This window comes from Sciurus vulgaris (genome assembly GCF_902686455.1).
Source record: "Sciurus vulgaris genome assembly, chromosome: 16".
NCBI lineage: Eukaryota > Metazoa > Chordata > Mammalia > Rodentia > Sciuridae > Sciurus > Sciurus vulgaris.
Genome location: NC_136477.1, coordinates 12,301,815 through 12,321,551, shown reverse-complemented (window position 1 = coordinate 12,321,551; position 19,737 = coordinate 12,301,815). Strand labels below are relative to the sequence as shown.

The following is a 19,737-nucleotide window of genomic DNA, read 5'->3' as shown; positions in this document are numbered from 1 at the left end:
AAAAAAAAGTGCTGGGATGCTGCTCAGTCCTCCGTAAGGGCGGGGCTGGGGATGGAGTTTAGTACTAGAACACCTGCCTGCTATGTGTGCTGGGTTCAATCCCCAACACCCTTCCCCCCACAAAACAAAACAAATAAAATTAACCACATCCAGCTGTAGCTTGTAGGATGGCTGCCTGAAGAGTAAACTCAAATGGCAAATATAAATATAAAATCTATTTAAAATCTTGGAACCATGGTATTATTTTTGCATTATTTCTTTTAAAAAGTATTGCATCAAAATATTACTTGTTACTGAGGGTTTTTTTGGGGGGGTGTCACCCTACTTCTAGACCACCAGCAACTTTAACAGGAGGTGCTGGTGTCATCCCCATTTCATAACTGAGGAAAGGCACAGAGAGGTGAAGGTAGCGGTGGGGTTTGAAACTGGGCAGCTTAGTTGCAGCTGCTGGGTTCTTAAGAGCTATGCGAGGCCCTGTTCTCTCCCTGCTCAAGAGAAGCGTGGCGGGGGACGGGGGAAGGAAGGCCAGCTTTTGGGTAAATTTATTTACCGAGACCACTGGGTAAATTTATTATAAAATCTGAGGGATATGGGCAAGGTAGCTGGCGCTGAGTTGGTTACATCTGGGTCCACCTAGGTCCCTCCTGCTAGGAGACGTTAGTGCTCAGGGCTGTCCGGAGCTCCTCAGGGGCAAAGACACCCAGCTCCGTGATGATGCCGCCGGTGATGAGGTCATGGGGGGTGACGTCAAAGGAAGGATTCCAAACCTCGATCCCTGTAGGGGAGAGGGAGGTGAGGAGGCAAGGTTTGGGCCCCCGTGAGCTTTCTCCAGCTCTTGTCACCTGACTCCATCACAGTGATTCTTGAGAATCTGAGAGTCCTCACCCCGAAAGTGCAAGACCCCAGTAACAAGGTCCCATTCTTGGACTGTTTGCCCAAGAAGGCCAGGCGTGGGATTATAAAACAAGCAAACAAAGAAACCAAAAACTAAAAAACGAAAAACAACAACAAAAGACCTCTTAGAATTTGCCTCTGAGCCACACGGTGGCATTTCCTTCAGGTCTTTTCCCCGCTTTCTACAGTACCTGGCTGGAACCTAAGTGCTCTACCACTGAGCTACACTCCCACGCCGACGGGGAAAGGCCTGGGGCTGCGGGTGCGCTGGGCGGTGGAGCACTTACCGAGCATGCGCAAGGCCCTGGGTTCCATCCCAGCACCACGCGCACGCACAAAAGAAAAAAAAAAGAAGAAAAAAAAAGTCCTGTTCTATTTGAGATCATCACTACGCCTGCTAGTATTTCATGAGCTAATCTTTAAAGAGCCAGGCGTCCTTCTAAAGGTCACGTGGATTCGTTTACTGAGGGTCCTGGGCTTATGAAGCAGTTCTAACAACGGTTTTTTTGTTTTTGTTTTTTCTTTTTTCTTTTTTGCAGCGCTGGGGATGCGACCCCGGGCCTCAGGCCGGCTAGACTGGCGCCCCCCACAGCGGCACCTCGGCTTGGCTGTTTTTCTTTAGAGACCCCTGCCAGGCGGGTGAGAAGACCGCGGTGGAGAACACAGGGCGACTTGCTCCTTGCAAACTCCCACCCAGGTGCTCCGGTCGTCAGGAATAGCTGCCCTGCGTGCCGCCCGCCCCCAGGAGCGCTGGGTGCCAGCGTCCCCTCCCAGCCCGCGCGTACCCGGTGCTGCGATCCTGACCCCGTTAACCTCGGTCAGCTCCTGGGGCGGGCGCTCCTCGATGACGATCTCCTGGCCCGTCTCCAGACGGAGGTCGCAGGAGGAGCTGGGGGCCGCCACGTAGAAGGGGATGCCGTGGTGCTGGGCGGCGATGGCCAGCTGGTAGGTGCCCACTTTGTTGGCTGTGTCCCCGTTGGCGGTCACGCGGTCGGCTCCCACCACGACGGCTGGGTGTGAGAAGCCGGGGTCACTGGCCTGGCCCTGGGTGCCCGAGCTCTGTCCGCCTGCCCACCCAGGCCCAGCCGCTGACCTGACACGCCCCTCTGGGCCATGGCGGCGGCTGCCATGCTGTCGGTGATGAGGGTGGCGGGGATCTGCTCATAGACCAGCTCGAAGGCGGTCAGTCGGGCTCCCTGGTTGTAGGGCCGCGTCTCTGTGCAGAAGGTGCGCTCCAGGCGGCCCAGCTTGTGCAGCGAGCGAATCACGCCTGGGGGCGCCCACGGAGGACCAGAGAGCAGCAGGCGGTTAGGGGCCTGGGCACTGGCCAGAGGGCGTCTCCGAAGCTTCCCCAAGTGCAGTGCCACCGAGCCTTTGCTTGGCTATCCCCTCTGCCTGGAACTTTCTCCAGGTACTGGCTGGTCCAGGCCCAGTAAGTGGTGGGGTCTGGAGGCGCAGGTGACCCTATGAGGAACCTTGAAACACTAGGAAAATTTCCTGGCACCCTTGGCTGTCTTCCTCATGTTCCGAGCCCTCGTCGTCCCCCTGCTAGCCCCCAAAGCGTGCAAATAAATGAGGGCAGAGCTAAGGACAAGACGGGTGGGTCCTGATGCCATTGGTTGAGCTCCTGGATCTAGCTATACCTGACGCCAACCATGTATGTGTTTCTGTATAAGAACTAATACATTCGCTACTTTTTTGGTGGGTAAAGTGGTTTGGGTTTCTTTCTTTCACATCCAAAAAAGGGCCTCTTCTGTCCCCAAAGACACCACTCACCTAGGGCTGTGCCATAGCCAGCAGTGGCCAGTGCACCAGTGTTACAGTGGGTCAACACAGTCACCTTGCCACCCCTGGGGGCTGCCCGCTCCAGGATGTGGCGGGCTCCCAAGTCCCCGATGCTCCTGTTGTCTCTGAGGTCTTTCTCCAGCATGTCCTCAGCGTAGCGGATCACTCTGGGCCAACAAGGAGATTTCAGCTCCAGCTCCCAGGTCCAGGCCAGTCCCCCTCTCTTCCCAGTGCTGTTGTGTGGGGACCCTGCAGCTCAAGCCTCTTGCTGTTGTGAGGCTGGTCACTTCTGCCTCTGGCACAAATCTGTCATGCTCAGGCAGCACATGCTCACTATTTCCGGTGTGCCAGGTGCTAGGGAAGGGGCACATGAGTAAACAAGATGAGAATCTCTGCCCCTCTGAGCTGACACCGGGGTGGGGAGGCAGGTGATGAAAGGATAATAAATTGAAGGACATGGCCACAGAATCAGGCTGCAGAGAGCAGGGGGCAGCTGTGTGATGAAGAGGGCTTGGGGAAGGCAGAGACTCGAAACCCCAAGCTCTGTGGTTACCTGGCCGGAAGCGAATGCATGTGCCAAGGCCCTGAGGCAGGAGTGCGCCTGGCATAGTCAGGGAACACTGAGGGGAAAGATGCGCTGGAGCGGAAGGGAAGATGAAAGGAAGAGGGCAGGTAAGGGATGAAGACTGGAAACAAGTCCTCAAAAGCAAAAACCCAAGAGAACGAGGTGGCACCTGAGAAGCGGCTCTATGGGCGTATGTGAACGGACCTGTTGGGGAGTGAGGTTTGCACAGTTGGAGGTCAAGGGTCCTGGGCCCAGATGCCAGGCGTCTCTTAGCCTCGCTTGTGGGACTGCGGGCAAGGGACTTAAGAGTGGCGTGCCTCGATTTCCCAATCTGTAAAATGAACACAAACTGAGCCACCAGCCTCTGTTCCACGCTGCGCCGGGCACAAGCTCCCTACCTCTCCCGGACCGCCTCCTCGGTGGCGCCCTCTTGCTCCGCCTCCTGAGCTGCGACGTCCGCCAGGTCACGAGCGGCGCGGGCCATGTTGACAGCGGTGGGCCGGGCGGTCACCAGGAAGTTCAGCCTGTCGCGCACGAAGGCCACCAGAAGGTCCAGACCTGGTCCCCCGGCGCCGGCCTGAAGCTCCACGGCGAGGCTGAGGCAGCCCACCAGGGCGATGGCCGGCGCGCCCCGCACCTGTGGCACAACACGGCAGGAGCTGCAGGGGTGGCCGAGGCCGCAGGGGCGCGCGCGCTCCCCCGCCCCGCGGCCCCACCTTCATGGCGCGGATGGCCTCCCAGGCCTGCGTGACCGAGCCCACCGCCTCGTAGCGGCTCTGCTGGGGCAGCAGCAGCTGGTCGAGGATCTGCAGCGAGCCCCGCGAGTAGCGGATGGCCTCCAGCTGCATGGTTCGCGCGCACCCGCCGCCTCCGGCCGCCGCGCAGGGACGGGGCGGGGCTCCGGAGCTGCACATGCGTGCTCCGCCCCGGGCCGCCCAGTCAGGGTCCGCCGGGCGGAAGCCACCCCATGGCCCTGCCCCGACCTCGGAACCGCAAAACGCTTCATTTACGGAGCTCCCACTGGGCTTGGCGTTTCTTGCCAGGCAATGTATGGAGCGGAAGCCTTTGAAGCTTTTATGCGTTTTAGGAACATTGAGGCGCGGCAGTTAGGTCTCTTTCCCGGGGTCCCACAGAAAGGGCCCTTGACCCCGACCCTTTGTGCAAACCCCACCCCCCAACAGGTCCAGTATTTAGCATCCAGCTGATAGCGGAGTTGCGGGGTGTGGGGGGTGTCATAGCATTTTGCCAGGATCCCAGGTGCAACTGAAGCCAGAAACCTGCTGGTGGGTGTGCGGCGGAATCACTAAGGGCTTCTGAGGAGTGGGCGGCTCTTAACAGCTGCTCTGAACCCGACCATCCCAGGGGAGGCGTGTCCACTTCATGCTTTGAGCAGCCCTTGCTGTCTGCCACTGCAACGGACTTACATGGGCACGTTTCCTTCTCTTCCTCTCCCGGCTCCTCCCTAGTCTCCCCTCCCTCATCGCAGGGGAAGCAGGATCACCTTTCTTCCCCGTCTGAGGCAGAGCTCGGTCCCTAAGCACACCCCCACCGTGGGAACGAGTCATCCAGACTTTGGGGCTGGCACCAGGAGATCCGAGAGAACTATACATATTGACAAGTGTCTCACAACTCCAGCAGAGACACCTGGAATGAGCCTTTGAGTCACCTCTTTAAAAGCCCCATTCCTGCTGATGGACGGAATCACAGTCTCTGGGACAGGGTCCCCTGTGTTTCTCTTTTGCTAGCAAAGCAATAAAGCTTTTCTTTTTCTTCAAAACAGTGTCCTCATTATTGGATTGGCATTTGGGACAAAGACCGAGTGTTGGATAACCTGGTGGGTAGGACTGTGGCCACTTCCCTAAAGGAGTGGGGAAAATTCCAAATTTGGCCTAAATCCCAGGGTCACAAGGGCAGGATGTGTGCGTGTTTTAAATTTCCAGTGGCAAGACTGTCACGTTTACACATTAGGCACTCAATCAGTACCTGTCAAATGGTCTTTCTGAGGTTGAGGGGAGGTGGCAGGTCATGAACCCTTGGGAGACGTGGGCATTTCCTAGGCTATTTTCTGTCCTCTTTCCTTCAGAAAGTGCAACGTGCTGAGGCCTTTTCCACAGCTCTTCCATGGGCCCCTCCGTGGGCAGCACCTCCTGCACCTGTGCTGGATCCTGGGTGCCCGTGGGCCCCATCTCTGGCCTTCCTGTGCAGCTCCTGCTGCCGGGGCCCCTCTCTGCCCTTCGCACGGAATGCGGCCTCTTAGGGAAGCATGCCCGCCCGATCCCACGCCAGTCTGCCACGCTCGAAACCTCACCCTCACCACGCCAGTATCCAGATGGCCAGGAGGAAGATGGGCAGCCTGGGCCTGCCCAGCAAGCCAAGGCAGGGCAAGGAGCAGGGCTTTAATGTGGGGATGCCGGGGTCCCACAGGCACAGGGCCCTCGGCAGGACAAATAAATAACAATCCACGGCTGCAGGAAGGCCAGGGCTGGGAAGGGGCGGCCTGTGAGCGCCCAGGGCTGGTAGGCAGGGGTCTGCGGTCCGAGGCCTCCTGGGTGCTGTAATGGCTGCGGAGGGGTCCAGTCCCCATCACTCACTCTCTGAGTCGGAGTAGTCGGCCACCAGAGAGGAGCTCAGGCTGCCGGGGAGTGGTGTGTCTGGGGGGTCAGGTGCCTCCTGGGAGGAGCCTGATAGGGACAGGGGGTTGTCCTGCCGGTTCCCCTCCTGCCCCCACTGTCCACGGGTCTCCGGGTTCTCAGCTGTCTTCTTAGAGCCGTCTTTGGATGAGGCGGGTCTGTCCTGGGTGGTCCCCTGAGGCACCTGCGGTTCCCCAGACTTGGGTTTCTCGGCCGCGTGCTGGGGGTTCTCCGGGACCTCGCGAGAGCGCCGCACGATGCCCAGGTCCTCCACAGTGATGGGGGAGCTGGCGGGGGCACACCTGCGGCCCTGGGCCAGCTTCCTCAGGACACTGCTGGCCTTGCTGCTGGTGGTGCCCAGTCCTGGGGTGGAGGGGAACCAGGAGCGGCTGATGATCTCCGTGCGCTTGAGTTTCTGCTTGTCCTCGTATGCTGAGGGGAGGAGGGGTCTCAGGAGGGGCGCATGCGGAGCAGGCACCAGGCCCTCACCAAGCAATAAGCAAGTCCCCTCTGCGCCACCTGCCACAGCCCCTGGTGGCCGGGCAGCCCCAGCTGGCACCCTCCTCACCCCGAGGGTCCCCCAACTCACAGTCCAGGGTGTGGAACCTGAGCAGGGAGGCCAGCCTGCGGTCGTCCTCCGTCTCGGGCAGCAGCGGGATGGCCAGGCTGGCCTTGGCCTGCAGGGCCTGGTCCCTCTCCTCCTCCTCCTGGATGGCTTTTTTCTTTTCCTGTGGGAGGAGCAGCACGGGTGAGGGTCGCCCTGCCTCTCCTGTGCAGCCGGGGAGGTGTCACTCCAGTTCCTGGTCCCAGGCTCCTCCTCTTTATGTGAAGGACAGGCCTCACAGCACCTGGGACACAGAAGTCACTTTCCAGGTGGGAGGTTCAACTGTGGACATCCAAACCACTGGTCCCTCACCCGTCCATCTAGAAAAGACTGTCACGTGCTGCGAAGTGACGTTTGGTCGACTTCGGCTATGCGTTCCACTGCGGGGCCCACAAGGAGAACACGGGGCTGGAAAGATCCATTGCCTGGTGAGGCAGCTGCCTCGCGGTCACCCGAGCTGGTCTTGCATCCCTGGGCTCAAGTGATCCTCCTGCCTTAGCCTCCTGAGTGGCAGCTTGTTATTTTTATTTTTTTGCGGTGCTGGGGATTGAACCCAGGGCCTTGTGCTTGTGAGGTGAGCACTCTACCAACTGAGCTATCTCCCCAGCCCCCAGCTTGTTATTTAGAGTGTACAATTTTTTTTTGGTTCAGGGGATTGAACCCAAGGGTTCTCTACCACTGAACCATGTCCCCAGTATTTTATTTAGAAACAGGGTCTCACTGAGTTGCTGAGGCTGGATTTGAACTCACCATCCTCCTGCCTCAGCCCCCAGAGCCACTGGGATTACAGGTGTGCTCCACCTGGCCCAGCCCCAGGCCTTTTTATTTTCAGACAGGGTCTCCACAAGAGGCTGGCCTTGAGCTGGGATCCCAACTCAGGCTCTGGAGTGGCTGGGATGACATGACAGGCGTGCGCTACGGTGCCCCACCTGGAGCGCACTGGTTCTGCTCTCTGAACAGCCCGCGTGCCAGGCCACAGTCTCAAGCACCCCGCACATGTGGCCCTGGCTTGCACACCTCCTGAGCAGGAGGACCCGTGGTGTGACTGATGTGTCCCATCTGGGCTGTGTCCCTAAAGGCCACTAGTGTTGCTCAGAACGTGGCCTGTTGTCAGGTCAGGTGTGACTGAATTCACAGGATGCACCTTGGCAGGGCCTTGTTAGGCTCTGGGGACACAACGGGCAGACAAAACCCCTTGCTGACATTGTGGTGGGTGAGCTGGGCAAAGCAGGAGGGAAGACGAGGCTCCTGGAAGCAGGTGGGAGAGGCCGGGCAGTCTATGGGAAAGGCGGTGCGGAGGGTCAGGGCAGGTCTCCCGGGAGAGTCACGCTTGGGAGAAGACCTCTGTGTCAGGAGCCCTGTGGGTCCCCCTGGGAGCAGAGGGGCAGCTCATGCAGAGGCCTGCAGGGAGGAGTGCTTGCAGTGACCAGGGAGGATGAGGAGGCTGTGTGGCCGCAAGGCAGGACGGAGGGCAGAGGAGCAAGGACGGCAGCCAGCACCCAGGGACGCTCACTGTCCTCCTGGGCCAGCGCCCCCCGCAGGGTTTGCCAAGTCTCAGTGCTGGCCTGCCCAGTCTCAGTGCTGGCCTGCCCCAAATTCTTAATCACGGCGCAGCACCAAGTGGGGTCTCTGGGGAAGCGATTTGTTACAGGGAACACGAATGGGATCAATGACCCTAGGAATTGGGCCCAAAGGAACCTGTGTGTCCCTTCTGTCATGTGAGGACACAGATATTAGGCCCTGCCCGTGAGCAGTGGGCCTTCTCTGGACGTGCGATCTGTCTGGACCTTGGCCTGGGACTTGCCAGCCTCCAGACCTGAGCCATGACGCCCTGCCGTTCCCAGGTCGCCCGTCACGGTGCTGTCAGCAGCTGGAACGACGGGACAGAGCCATCCAAGGTGCCGAGGTGAGACGACCTGCTCTCAGCTGGGTCGTGGGGGCGCTGGCCAATGGGGTCACGACCCACTGCCCGTTCTCCCTGCTCCGTGCTGGCCCTGGCGTTGCCACCTGAGGCCCGCGGCCGCCCCGTGGTCCTGAGCTGGGTGGGAGCCCACTCACCCGGAACCTTCTCCGCAGCATGCTGTTGAGGGCGAAGTCGTCCTTCCAGGCGCTCTGGGCCTCCTGGATGTGGCTCAGGGTGGGGAGCGCCCTCCTGAGCGTGCTGCGGTCCGCCTCGCCGTGCTCCAGGCGGAACATGGCATCTGTCTCCAGCTTCTGTTTCTTCTCATGCTCTGCAAGGACCACCGCAGAGTGGCTCGGGGCCCGGCCCAGGGTCAGGGCTGGGCGGGGGCGCGCCGGATGGGTGGCGCTCACCTGTGGTCAGCACCTGCTCGTTGTCCGCCATGTCCCAGCGCTCCTCCTTGCGCTGGGCGCCACTCACGATCACATAGTCACAGTTGGCAGGGTCCGTCTGCATCTCGATGTAGTTGACGCACAGGTGGCATTTCATCCGGAACCTGGGTGAGGGCACGGGCAGAAGGCGGATGCCGTGGACACGCCCAGGGCCCGCATCCCTTCCTTCCAGCCACCTGTGCCACTCAGTAAGGGCTCCACTGAGCACGGAGCCCGCGGGCACCTTGAGGAGGCCCAGGGTGAGGAGCAGTCCTGCACCCGGGGGCCTCCGGACAGGCTGGCTTTGGTCCTGAGGGTGTGGCTCAGAGGCAGAGCACATGCCTGGTGGCGTCAGGGCCTGGGTTCCATCCCCAGCACCGCAGAAGCAAATAAGATGGGAAAGCAGCAGCAGGCTGAGGTCGGCTCGCTCATCCCTCCGTCCCTGCCTGCCACCGCTTGGTTCATTCACGCACGTGCTCCTTCGTCAACAAACCTGTCCCAGACAGGCTGCTCTGTGCCAGGCATGGTGCCAGCTGCTGAGGACACTGCTGGGCAGTGGGGCAAGCCAACCCACTCTCTCTTTGGCAGTGCTGGGGATGGAACCCCAGGCCCTTTTATCTGGAGACAGGTCTTGCTAAGTGCCGAGTGCTAGTTCACGCCGGCCTTGACTTGTGATCCTCCTGCCTTAGGCCCGAGTGGCTGGCATTCCAGGCGAGTGCCACTGCTGATGTTCCAGAGGGGGACAAGTCACAGCAAGGGGACAAACCACCACAGAATGTCTAAAAGCGAGTGCCACTTTAGAAAAGGCTCTGAGGAGCCTGGGGCCACTGGGGTAGAGCACTGAGGGGAGGGCACAGATGGAGCGCGTCCCTGAGGTGTGGAGGGACAGTGGGAGGCTGCAGTAGTGAGAGAGGGGGCGGCAGGAAGTGAGGAGCGGCCTGCTGGGCCTGCCAGTCAGTGGGAGGGCGTGGGTGGCCTGGGGAAAGGGGGAGCCCTGGAGGATGCTGGGTGGAGGGGCACACCCACATGGACAGAGGAGGACGGGCCCCAGGCTGCTTCCCCATGCAGCCCCCTCACCTGAGCCCCCTGCTCCCTCGGGTGCTGCCAGGCCTCTTACCTGTAGATTGGGGTGGTGTAGTAGTTGCCAACTTTCTTTTTCTCTGCATTGTAGCGGACACCTGGGGGGGGGCAGGAGAGAACGGGGGCTCAGGCTGGGACCAGCCTCTCTTCCCTGGATGGGAAACAGGCACCTCAGGAGGGCACAGACGTTCAGGGGGGAAGGAGGGCATCCTGGCTGCACCCATGGGTGCTCAGGCCACAGGGAGGTGGGCTGGAGCCAGAGGGCCTGGGTTCAAGTCCTGGCTCCACCACTGGCCAGCACCTGGCCGTCTCCCGTGTATTCACAGGGGCAGCTCCGCTGCCATCTCGGGGCTCTTGCAGCCTGCAGGGCTTTGGTGCGGAGCTGAATGGGGCCAGCACTCAGCGGGGTCTAAGAAGGCCTGGCTTTATGACTTGCTTAGAAAACAGTCAATTTTTAAAATATTTTAGTTGTAGATGGACATGCCACCTTTATTTTTACGCGGTGCCAAGGATCGAACCCAGTGCCTCACCTGTGCTAGGCAAGCGCTCTGCCACGGAGCCACAACCCAGCCCACCAGAATCTTCTTTCGGGTCAGGTAATCTGGATCCTTGACACCTGACTCTGAGTGAAAGATGCTCGCGCTTGACAGGTAGAGCTGGGGCTGGTGGATGGCGGCTGCCCCGCTGGGGGCTCTGAGGGCACCCACGTGTGGTGCCGGGTGGAGGCCCAGTTCCTTCCTGTCTCGTGTGGGGATCGATCCCAAACCTCATGCGGGCTAAGCCTGTGCGTCACTGAGTCACGCCCCAGCCCTGGGGCCCACTGTCCTCTAAGTGCCTCAAGGCTTATGAGGTAGATGCCCAGCTAGGTCTGATCAGAGGGACGTGGGACTCTTGCTCCCCACCGCGATGAGGTGGCCGTCTCCTCCCTCCTGCCCCTGAGAGGGGCTGTTGGCACCTGGCTGGGAGCAGGTGCCTGGCAGAGGGCTGGCTGAGCCACACATGCTCAGCCCTGGCGTCCCAGGGAGGACTAGCCGCGGGCCCCCACGGCGTCTTAGGACACATACATCCTGGTTTTCATCCAAGGTTCCGTTCCCAGCTCCTAATTCCCTCCCCTTGGCCCAGAGAAACCAAAACTTTTCCTCACTGTTGTGGGTCACACGACTCCTAAGCGTCCCCAGCACTTCTGCTCTGGAGCTGGCTCTGAAGATGCTCTTACCCAGCCCTGTCGGACAGCGGGTCACAGGACCTCCTTTCCCCAGAGGGTGCTGCCCTGTGCCCTGGAGGGGACGGTGACAGAGGCCAAGAATCCAGACAGGCAGGCCTTGCCGGGTGGTCTACTAGCAAATGGCCAGTGCAATGACCTTTCTGTAAGGACAGAAGGACAGGGTCTGGAAGCTTCTGGACAGCTCGAGCTTCCTGGAGGTGGCATCCCTGGAGAGCTCCAGGCCCCTTCCCACCACCTCACCCTTTGCACCTCTGTTTCTCTGGCAGTGCTGGGGGTCAAACCCAGGGCCTCATGCGCACCAGGTGAGCAAAGGTATATGTTCAGCCACGGAGCTCCACACCAGCCCCATAATGAACCAGCATATGCACGTGTGTGTGCATTATTGCTCTCGTGCTGGGGACTGAACCCAAGGGTGCTTTACCACTGAGCTACATCCCCAGCCTTTTGTTCATATTCTGAGATGGGGTCTCACTAAGTTGCCCAGGCTGACCTCCAACTTGTGATCCTCCTGCCTCAGCCTCCCAAGTAGCTGAGATCACAGCTGTGCACCACTATGCCAGGTCCTATATTTGAACTATGTTCCCCTGAGTTCTGTGAGCCCCCTCATTTGGTGTCAGAATCATCTGTGCTGACTGCTGTGGAGTGAGGGGAAACCAAGCCAGGGTCAGGCCCACCCAGGTCTCCCAGTGGCTGAGCTGGGACAAGGGGCGGCTCCGCCTGCTCACGCACACTGGGGCATGCTCCAGGGCCTGGGTGGTAAGGGTAGCAGTAAGAACGCTGGAAGCTGGCATGCACCAGCCCTCCGCATGGACCAAGTGCCGTGTCAGCACCTTCTACAACACACCAGGTGGGCCCAGGCACAGATAGGTAAACAGAGGCAAACAGAGGCTCCGCAGAGATGGGATCTGAACCAAGGGCCTAGCGACCTAATGGCTTCGCCAACGTGGGTGTCTCTCACTTCCCCAGTTCCTGGTCAGGAGCCCCCAGAGGAGATGAGCCTCCAGCGCCCAGCACGTAAGTGGCTCCGCATCTGCAGGGCTGAGTGGCAGGAGAGGGAGGGAGGGCGGAGGAGACAGGCTGCGGCTCACCCATGCCGATGTGGTTCTTGCAGCCGTCGCACCAGATGTTATACGGCATCTCGAACCTACGGAGACAAATGATTGTTTTTTTGAGGCAGGGTCTAGTTATGTTGCCCAGGTTGGCCCTAAACTCCTGGGACTCAAGTGATTCTCCTAACAGCTGGGACAGGTGTGCACCACTGCTCCAGGCCGTGGCTCGAGTCCACCCTCCTTGAATCCAGGTCTCTGCACTGTGACTCTAGTTATTCCCGTCCAGAGGTGGAGTCTGTGGCCCCATCCTGGGAACGAAGACCTGCGCTGGGCCATCAGTGAGACAGAAGGGAAGGACAGTGTGGCATCTGGATCTCCACCTTGTGAGGTCTTGTGGGCATCCGCTTACTCTTTTGGAGTCCATTCGCTGTTCCGTGAGTAAGCCCAGCTAGTATGCTGGAGGCTGAGATGGCCAAGGCCCTGTTGGACCTGCCCAGCAAACTCCCCAAGACAGGAGCGAGCCCGGCCTGCCTTCCATACCCAGCAGAGGCATCCAGACTTGCTGGCACTAACAAATGTTTATTTTGTTACACAGCAAGAGCTGAATGAGACAGTGGAATTAAGGTTCTGCAGGACCAGGTCCATCAGAGGTGCAGAGACTGATGCAAGAGACAAAGACAGGGGTCCTGTGGTGGTGCCAGGGTCTTACCGGATGATGAGGATGCCCTGGGACAGCTTCCGAGCCCGTTCCCGAAGAGGGTGGCTGTTGTGGTATCGATTGAGAGAGCCATGCTGTGTGGAAAGAGCGAGAGAGCAGACAGCACTGCTGAGCAGGGAGCTCATGTCTTCTGCAGCCCCCCTGCTCTGGGCCAAGAGCCTGCAGGGCAGGAGGCCTCACTGTCGTATCCTGTGTGGGGGGCAGGGATCGTCAGAGGCGACACGGGAGGCAGAGGTCTTGGGAAATCAGGGTTCAGTCATCCCTCGGTACCCGCCGGCCCCAGGGACACCCAGATCTGTATGTTCAAGTGTCATATGAAATGGTGTAGCCAAGGACCCACACAGTTCCCAGCTTTCAATCAGCTCTAGAAACTAATGCGACTGGAAGGCTAGGTACGTACGGCACTATTTGGGAAATAATATAAGACAACACGTGTGAACATGTGCGGCACAGACGCCACTAGATCTCCCCAAATGTTCTCACTCTGTGGTAGGCTGAATCCGTGGACAGGGAACTGCAGGCCGAGGGCTGGCTGTGAGTGGAGACACCCCTGCTCCCGTTTCTGAGCAGCGGGAGCTATGTGACTACGGGCAAGGAACCTCAATCTTTCCCTCCTGGGCCTCAGTTTCCCCATCTGTCAATTGGGAATAATGCTCATGACCACTGCAGGTTTTATGGGGAGGATTGGGGGATAGGACAATATTGCCCAGTGCTCACTGGGCACTTTAGGTGAGTGAGCTCGTTTCAGTCACCCAAGGATTCTGTGAGGTGAGGTTGTTTTATTTTCCTTCTGGCATGTGGAGAACCTTCACTCTAGAGAGGAGTCCTGTGCCCAGGATCGTGAGCTGGGATACTTGACCTTGAGGGCCTTCCATGTGGGGATGCAGCCATCAAGAAGTCAGAAGAACACCCCTGCTCTTGGGGAGAGGATGTTCTAGGTGGGGAGATGACTAATACAGAAATAAATGAATGATGTCAGGAGTCAAAATGGCTGTGGAGATTAAAGAGAAACAGTAGGTGATGTGATGGAGAAGGAGGCAGTGATCAGGGAGGACCTCTGCAAAAAGACTAGTGGAGAGCAGGAGACCTGTGGTCCAGAGGAGGAAAAGGTTCCAGGTGAAGGAGCCGGGCCGGGAGTGCAGTGGGAGCTGCCAGAGACAGTGTGCTCATCCTCACTCTGGGCACGGACAGCAGGGTCACTGAGGAGAGCCACATGCATCACCCGGAGTGAAGAGAAGCCTGAGACTCATGTGGAAAGCAGACCTCGGGGGCTCCCATCCCAGCCCAGCTTGAAGGGGGACAGCGTGAGTCTCTGCTCTGGTGGACAGGGAGAAGGCAGGGAGCCGCCTGTCCTTACCTTTTCGGGGTTGAAATCTGGAGGGTAGTACTTGTTCACACCTTTCCTTTCACCCTGGAAAGCAGAAGAGACACAACTTGGAGAGGCCCCCCAGGAGACCTGCTTGTGAAGCCTCCAGGGACAGGACCAGGACAAGGGGGACGGGGTACACCAAAGGTACTGGGTCTGATCAGGCAGTGGCTACCTGGGTGAAAAGCCCGCTGTTGTTGTGCTGGAAAGTCCCACAAGGTTCAGATTCTCATGACGGTTTACTTTTTGGGGACCATGGCTAACAGTAAGAAATGCAGGCGGCCACTGGCTGATGATGGTCCAACTCCCCACAGCAAGTGCTCGGTGACAGCGGCACCCCCAGGCCCAGACTAATGATTTTCTGACTTTACAATAGTGCAAAAGTCATGTGCTTGAAAGCTTGAAGCAGACACCACACTGAAAATTCTGAATCTGAACCTCGCTAGTGATATTCCTATGACTCCTTCTCCTGATGTTAAGCAGCGGCAGTGAGTCGCTTCTCCGTCACCCCACAATCGTGAGGGTGCATGGCCCGCTAAGCTGGAATGGTGGGTGGGCGGGCATTCTACATGTGTTGACTTCTGGTATTTTCAACATAGTAAGCTCAGAGCTTCTGCTTTTAACACTGCAGCTGTGCAGATGCAGCTGAAGCACAGGTCTCACCAAGGATCAGGAACCCTGGCTGTGTCATTGTGAATGCTGGTGGTCACCCACCAAACTGACCTCAAGACCCACCAGGGCAGTGCCTCTCAGATTTGACTGTGTACTTGACTGTACAGCCACCCGAGGTGTTTCGAAGCATGGATGCCAGGACCCACCTGGGCATGATGCTTGGACAGAAGGCTGTTCAGAAGCTCCCAGGAATGAAGACCCAGCCCAGGACACACACATCCCAGCAGCAGCTCTCAGGAGCCCAAACACGGAAAGGACCCAGATGTCCATCAGCAGATGACAGATTTTAAAAATGTGGCCCAAGGTCAGTGATGCAGCTCAGTGGTAGAGAGCTTGCCTGGCATGGGCAAAGCCCTGAGTTCCATCCCAAGCACCCCCCAAAACAGGACCTGGTTGATGATTTTACTGCACGACCAAGGTTCAAAGCTACCACACCAAAAGATCACGATCTGGGGTTTGAAATCACCATTCCACAATGAATCCCACCATCATGCACAATCATAATGCACCAATTAAAACTATGGAAAGAGTGGCCACCTTAGAGCTCAGGAGGAAGAGGGCAGGCCACTCTGGGGTCCCCACGAAGACCCAGAGCAAGCCACAGGGAGTGCGAGGCCATCTACTCACCATCCTGGGAGCTGCCTACTGGTCCTCGCCAAGGCGGCCAACCTGAAATTCCTCTTGTGGGTGCACGGACCAGTCCTGCCCTCCTGCAGGGTCTGGCAAAGGGACCTCAGGCTTCTCTGCAAAGAGGCCGAGAAATGGTGAGCTGGTGGGGTGCTGGCTCTCAGCAGCCTCCTGCCAGGCACGGGCAGCATCTGCAAGCAGCATGTGTCGGACCAGAGAGAGTCCCCACCATGGCCACGTGTGCGTCACGCCCCATGCCTCTCATCACTGCAGGACCCCAACCGGGTCCAGCCCCGTCGTCAGGTGAGTCTCATTCCTGGCTCTGCCCTCAGTCACCCTCTTCACGCTCACCCCGCAGCGGTCAGAGGGCCTCTGGGTAGGCGTGGGCGCGGCACCTCCCATTTCTTTTAGAATCAGTTCGGGGGCCCTGCCTGCCTCTTGGAGCTCGCCTCTCCCCCTCTTCCTAGGGCTCCCTGTTCTGGCCACCCTGGTTTCCTGGCTGGCTTCAGGCTGAGTGCAGCGCAGCGAGCCCACGACAGCTCCTCCTCGGCCTCCTCCTGCTTTTGGTGGTGCTGGGAATGGAACTGGGGAGCCCCTGCACACGAGGCCAGCGCTCTACCACTGAGCGGCACCCTCAGTTTTCTCTCTCCTCTGCTTTGAATGCTCTCCCATCAGCCACAAGAGCATCTGACTGCCCGATCTAAAGTCACTTCTTGGGCTGGGTGTAGCTCAGGGGCAGAGGGCTTGCCTAGCAGGCACAAGACCCTGGGCTCCATCCCAGCACTGCACAAATACAAAAGTAAATAAATAAGTAAGGCCGTTCGCTCCTGGGAATTCCCATCACATCAGCCGTCTGTTGAGGCATCGGGGGCTATCCTCTTGGTCAGAGTCTGGCCCTGGTGAGTGCTACCTGGAGAATGAATGAAATAACAGGTTTCACACGTGTCCACTGGGGGGACCCAGGCACCAAATGTGCAGGCTGGAGGTGGCAGACTGCCCCCAGGGTTTAGAGGAGAGTCTTTTAGATCAAATAAAAGGACAGTTCTAGCTTACATTACAGAGTTCACAAGTTCAAGGTTAGCCTCAGCAACTTAGCAAGGCTCTGAGTAACTTAGTGAGACCCTGTGGCCAGTAAAAATAAAAAAGGCTGGGGATGTGGCTTGGTGGTACTTGCCCTGGGTTCAATCCCTGGTACCAATAAACGAACAAGCAAATACATAAATAAAGGTCAAGTAGTTCATGTTTCTGGCTTTTTGGCCCACAATGTCTGTGCTCAACAACTCAAAGCTGTCCTCATAGCCAAAATAAAGATATGCAAATGATAGGCATGGCTACAGTCTAATAAAATTTTATTTATGGACACAAAATCTGAGTTGCTATTACCTGTCTCAAAATATTCCTTTGATCTCCCCTCCCTGCAATGACTAAAAAATTTAAAACCATTCTTTGCTTGAATACTATACAAAATCAAATGGGCCTAGTTTATTAGCCTCCTGCCCAAGAATCAGGAAACCTGGTCTCCAGTTAGCTTCTATCAAGCATACTTATATATGCTCTCTAAAGATTTTCTTTCTTTTTTCTTTCTTTCTTTCTTTCTTTTTTTTTTTTTTTTTTTTGCAATAATGGGGATTGAACCCAGAGGAGTTCTACCACTGAGCTACATCCCCAAGCCTTTTTAAATTTTGTTTTGGGACGGGATCTCACTCAGTTGACTGGGCTGGCCTCAAACTGGGACTCTTGCCTCAGCCTTCTGATTACAGGTGTGCACCACACCGCACAAAGCACGTTCTCTGATTTTCTCTGCACTAAGACATTGACACTGCCAGTTTAGTCTGCCTTATGTTACCATTATCTCTGGATGACCAGCGAGAACATGGGAGGCCTAAGTAACTTGCTTAGCCTCAGAAGCTGATGGCAAAGATTTTCATGGAGCAGGGGTGGGGGATTTGTACAATGCCCGCGAGAGAAACTGTTCTGCCATTTTCCTGAACCTGTCTTCAGGTGCATGCCTTTGAATGGGATTTTTCCAAGGTCTGTTCAACCCTTAGAGTACTTTTGCCAACAAAATAGCGTAAGTACCCATGCAGACGTTGGGGTCACAGCTCCCTGGGCTTAAATCCCAGCTCCAATCCTCACCAGCTGGGTGATCTTGGTCACTGTCTGCGTTTCCCTGGGCTTTTATTTCATCACCTGTAAAGTCAGATGAGGACAGAACTGACTTTGGGGGGTGGCTATGAAAGAAATACATGGGAAGTTCTTACACAGTGTTAAACAACTGCTATCAGGAGCTGGATGTGTGTGTGTCTTAAAGTGGTTTTATCACCCTAGTGAATGGCAGACAGGCTACAGGATGATGTATGGGAATCTATCTTCAGTGTCACTGTTGACCCCATTTGCCCAGAGCGCACAGTGTGAACTTGGATCATGAAACTGCTGAGTCCTAGATGCTTGACTTAAACTGCTTCTCCTCTGGGAGCCTCACTTCCCTCACCTGTAAAATGGGGGTTTATAAAAAGGATCAATCTGCTAAGGCTGCTGTAAAGACTAGGTGGGTTGACGTACTTAGAGCAGCGCCTGAGATCGAGGTAAACGCTGGCAGTTTTATTTCTCATACCCACCGTCTCATAAGCATCATTTTACAAAATCTTCACCACGACTTGGCAAGGTAGGGTCTCGTTCCAGATGAGAAAACGGAGTGACCCTGCAGGCACGGTATTGGGCAGGGCTGGGTAGGGGTCGCAGCTGGCGCCCAGTGAACTTGGGTCCGGAGTCGAGGCGGGGACCTCAGAGCCCCGCTTCCCGTGAAGCACCGACCGCAGGTGGGCTGTGGCCAGACCTCGGGCTCTACGCTGCCAGCCCACCCACTCACCAGCACACCAGCTCTTACCTGCCCTCCGGCTGACGTCACGCCGCTACTGTGCCCGGAAGTGCGCCGGGGCCAGCAAGGGAGCGTAGCGCCCTTCCCGCGTGACGGGGACGCCGGCGTGAGGCGGGGCGAGGCAGCACGTCACGCTGATTGGCTGACTGCCGAATACGTCGCGCGCTCTCAGCCCTGGGAGTGGATCAATTCAGGACTGCCCCGCCCAACCGCGCATACGTCGCGGTGCCCCGCCCTCATCCCCGCCCACTCCGCGAGGCCCAATCCGAGGCCCGCCTCCTGATACCGCCCACCCAGGAACTCTTGCTCGCTGAAGCCCTAGAGCCGGTGTAGGCTCGCTGGAGCTGGGCTCCGGAGTCAAGCCAGCCTCTGCCCCTGGGCCACGCCCCCAGCCCAGCCCGCTGTTTTTGTACAGCTAGTAAACTAGGAATTGTTTTTCCTTTTTTTGGCACCGGGGATTGAACCCAGGTGCACTCAACCACTGAGCCACATCCCCAGCCCTTTTTTATATTTTGCTTAGATACAGGGTCTCAATGAGCTACTCAGGGTCTCGCCAAGTTGTTGAGGCTGGCTTTGACTTGAGATCCTCGTGCCTCAGCCTCCTGAGCCGCTGGGATTGCAGGCGGGCACCACCAGGCCCAGCTGTTTTTCCATTTTTAAGTGACTGGGAGCAGAAGAATGTTTCATTTCTTGTGTAAACAATAAATTCAAATTCCAGTGTCCATAAATGCAGTTTTTAAAAAAATTTTTTTAGTTGTCAGTGGATCTGTTATTTTATTTATATGTGGTGCTGAGAATTGAACCCAGGGCCTTGCACATGCCAGTCAAGTACTCTACCACTGAACCACAACTCCAGCCTATAAATAAAGTTTTATTGGAGTACAACCATACCTATTCATTGACCTATTACCTATGGCTGCTAGGTGGGCAGAATTAAGTGGTTGCCACCAACAGTGTGTGGGCCACAGAACCTCAACTATTTAATATCTGCCCCTTTACCAAGTGGGCAGAAGCTTGCCTGAGAGCCTCCAGACCTGCTGCTCAGTGCTTTCTGCAAAGGGGAAGGCTTTGATAACTTACTTTTGTAACCTGTAAGGCCCAGCAGCATGTATTTGATAATTTCATGTAAGGGATATTTATCAGGCACCTGCTGTATGCCAGGCCTTGGGGATTAAGAGAGGAAATGACATAACCTTTTCTGCACAACGAGGCAGCTATCAGCTGGCAATTTATCACAGGTAGTGTGAGAAGCAGTGACAATACTTTTCAACCAGGTTTTATCTGTTCCAAAGTCCTCACGGGTAAATTCTCTT

The 19,737-nt window shown here is 57.2% G+C and overlaps 2 protein-coding genes across 4 annotated transcripts; both read right to left on the bottom strand.

Annotated features, from left to right (window-relative positions):
* Positions 1-409: 409 nt before the first annotated feature.
* MRI1 (methylthioribose-1-phosphate isomerase 1) lies at positions 410-4,168 on the bottom strand. Its single transcript, XM_079114944.1, has 6 exons — positions 3,961-4,168; positions 3,643-3,881; positions 2,671-2,846; positions 1,988-2,164; positions 1,680-1,904; positions 410-775 (listed from the first exon to the last, which is right to left on the bottom strand). Exons 1-6 carry the CDS (start codon positions 4,156-4,158, stop codon positions 648-650), a joined length of 1,143 nt encoding a protein of 380 aa, XP_078971070.1. The 5' UTR covers positions 4,159-4,168; the 3' UTR covers positions 410-647.
* Positions 4,169-5,625: 1,457 nt separating this feature from the next.
* Positions 5,626-18,550, bottom strand: YJU2B (YJU2 splicing factor homolog B). 3 transcript variants are annotated; one of them, XM_079114941.1, is made up of 10 exons: positions 18,434-18,550; positions 15,547-15,662; positions 14,239-14,292; positions 12,873-12,955; positions 12,203-12,258; positions 9,927-9,987; positions 8,792-8,934; positions 8,537-8,709; positions 6,464-6,602; positions 5,626-6,306 (listed from the first exon to the last, which is right to left on the bottom strand). In XM_079114941.1, exons 2-10 carry the CDS (start codon positions 15,547-15,549, stop codon positions 5,828-5,830), a joined length of 1,191 nt encoding a protein of 396 aa, XP_078971067.1. In that variant the 5' UTR covers positions 15,550-15,662; positions 18,434-18,550; the 3' UTR covers positions 5,626-5,827. The 3 variants fall into 3 exon arrangements, with proteins under 3 accessions (XP_078971067.1, XP_078971068.1, XP_078971069.1); XM_079114942.1 differs by having other exon boundaries at positions 15,547-15,737; positions 18,434-18,458; XM_079114943.1 differs by lacking the exon at positions 18,434-18,550 and adding an exon at positions 18,165-18,427.
* Positions 18,551-19,737: the final 1,187 nt, after the last annotated feature.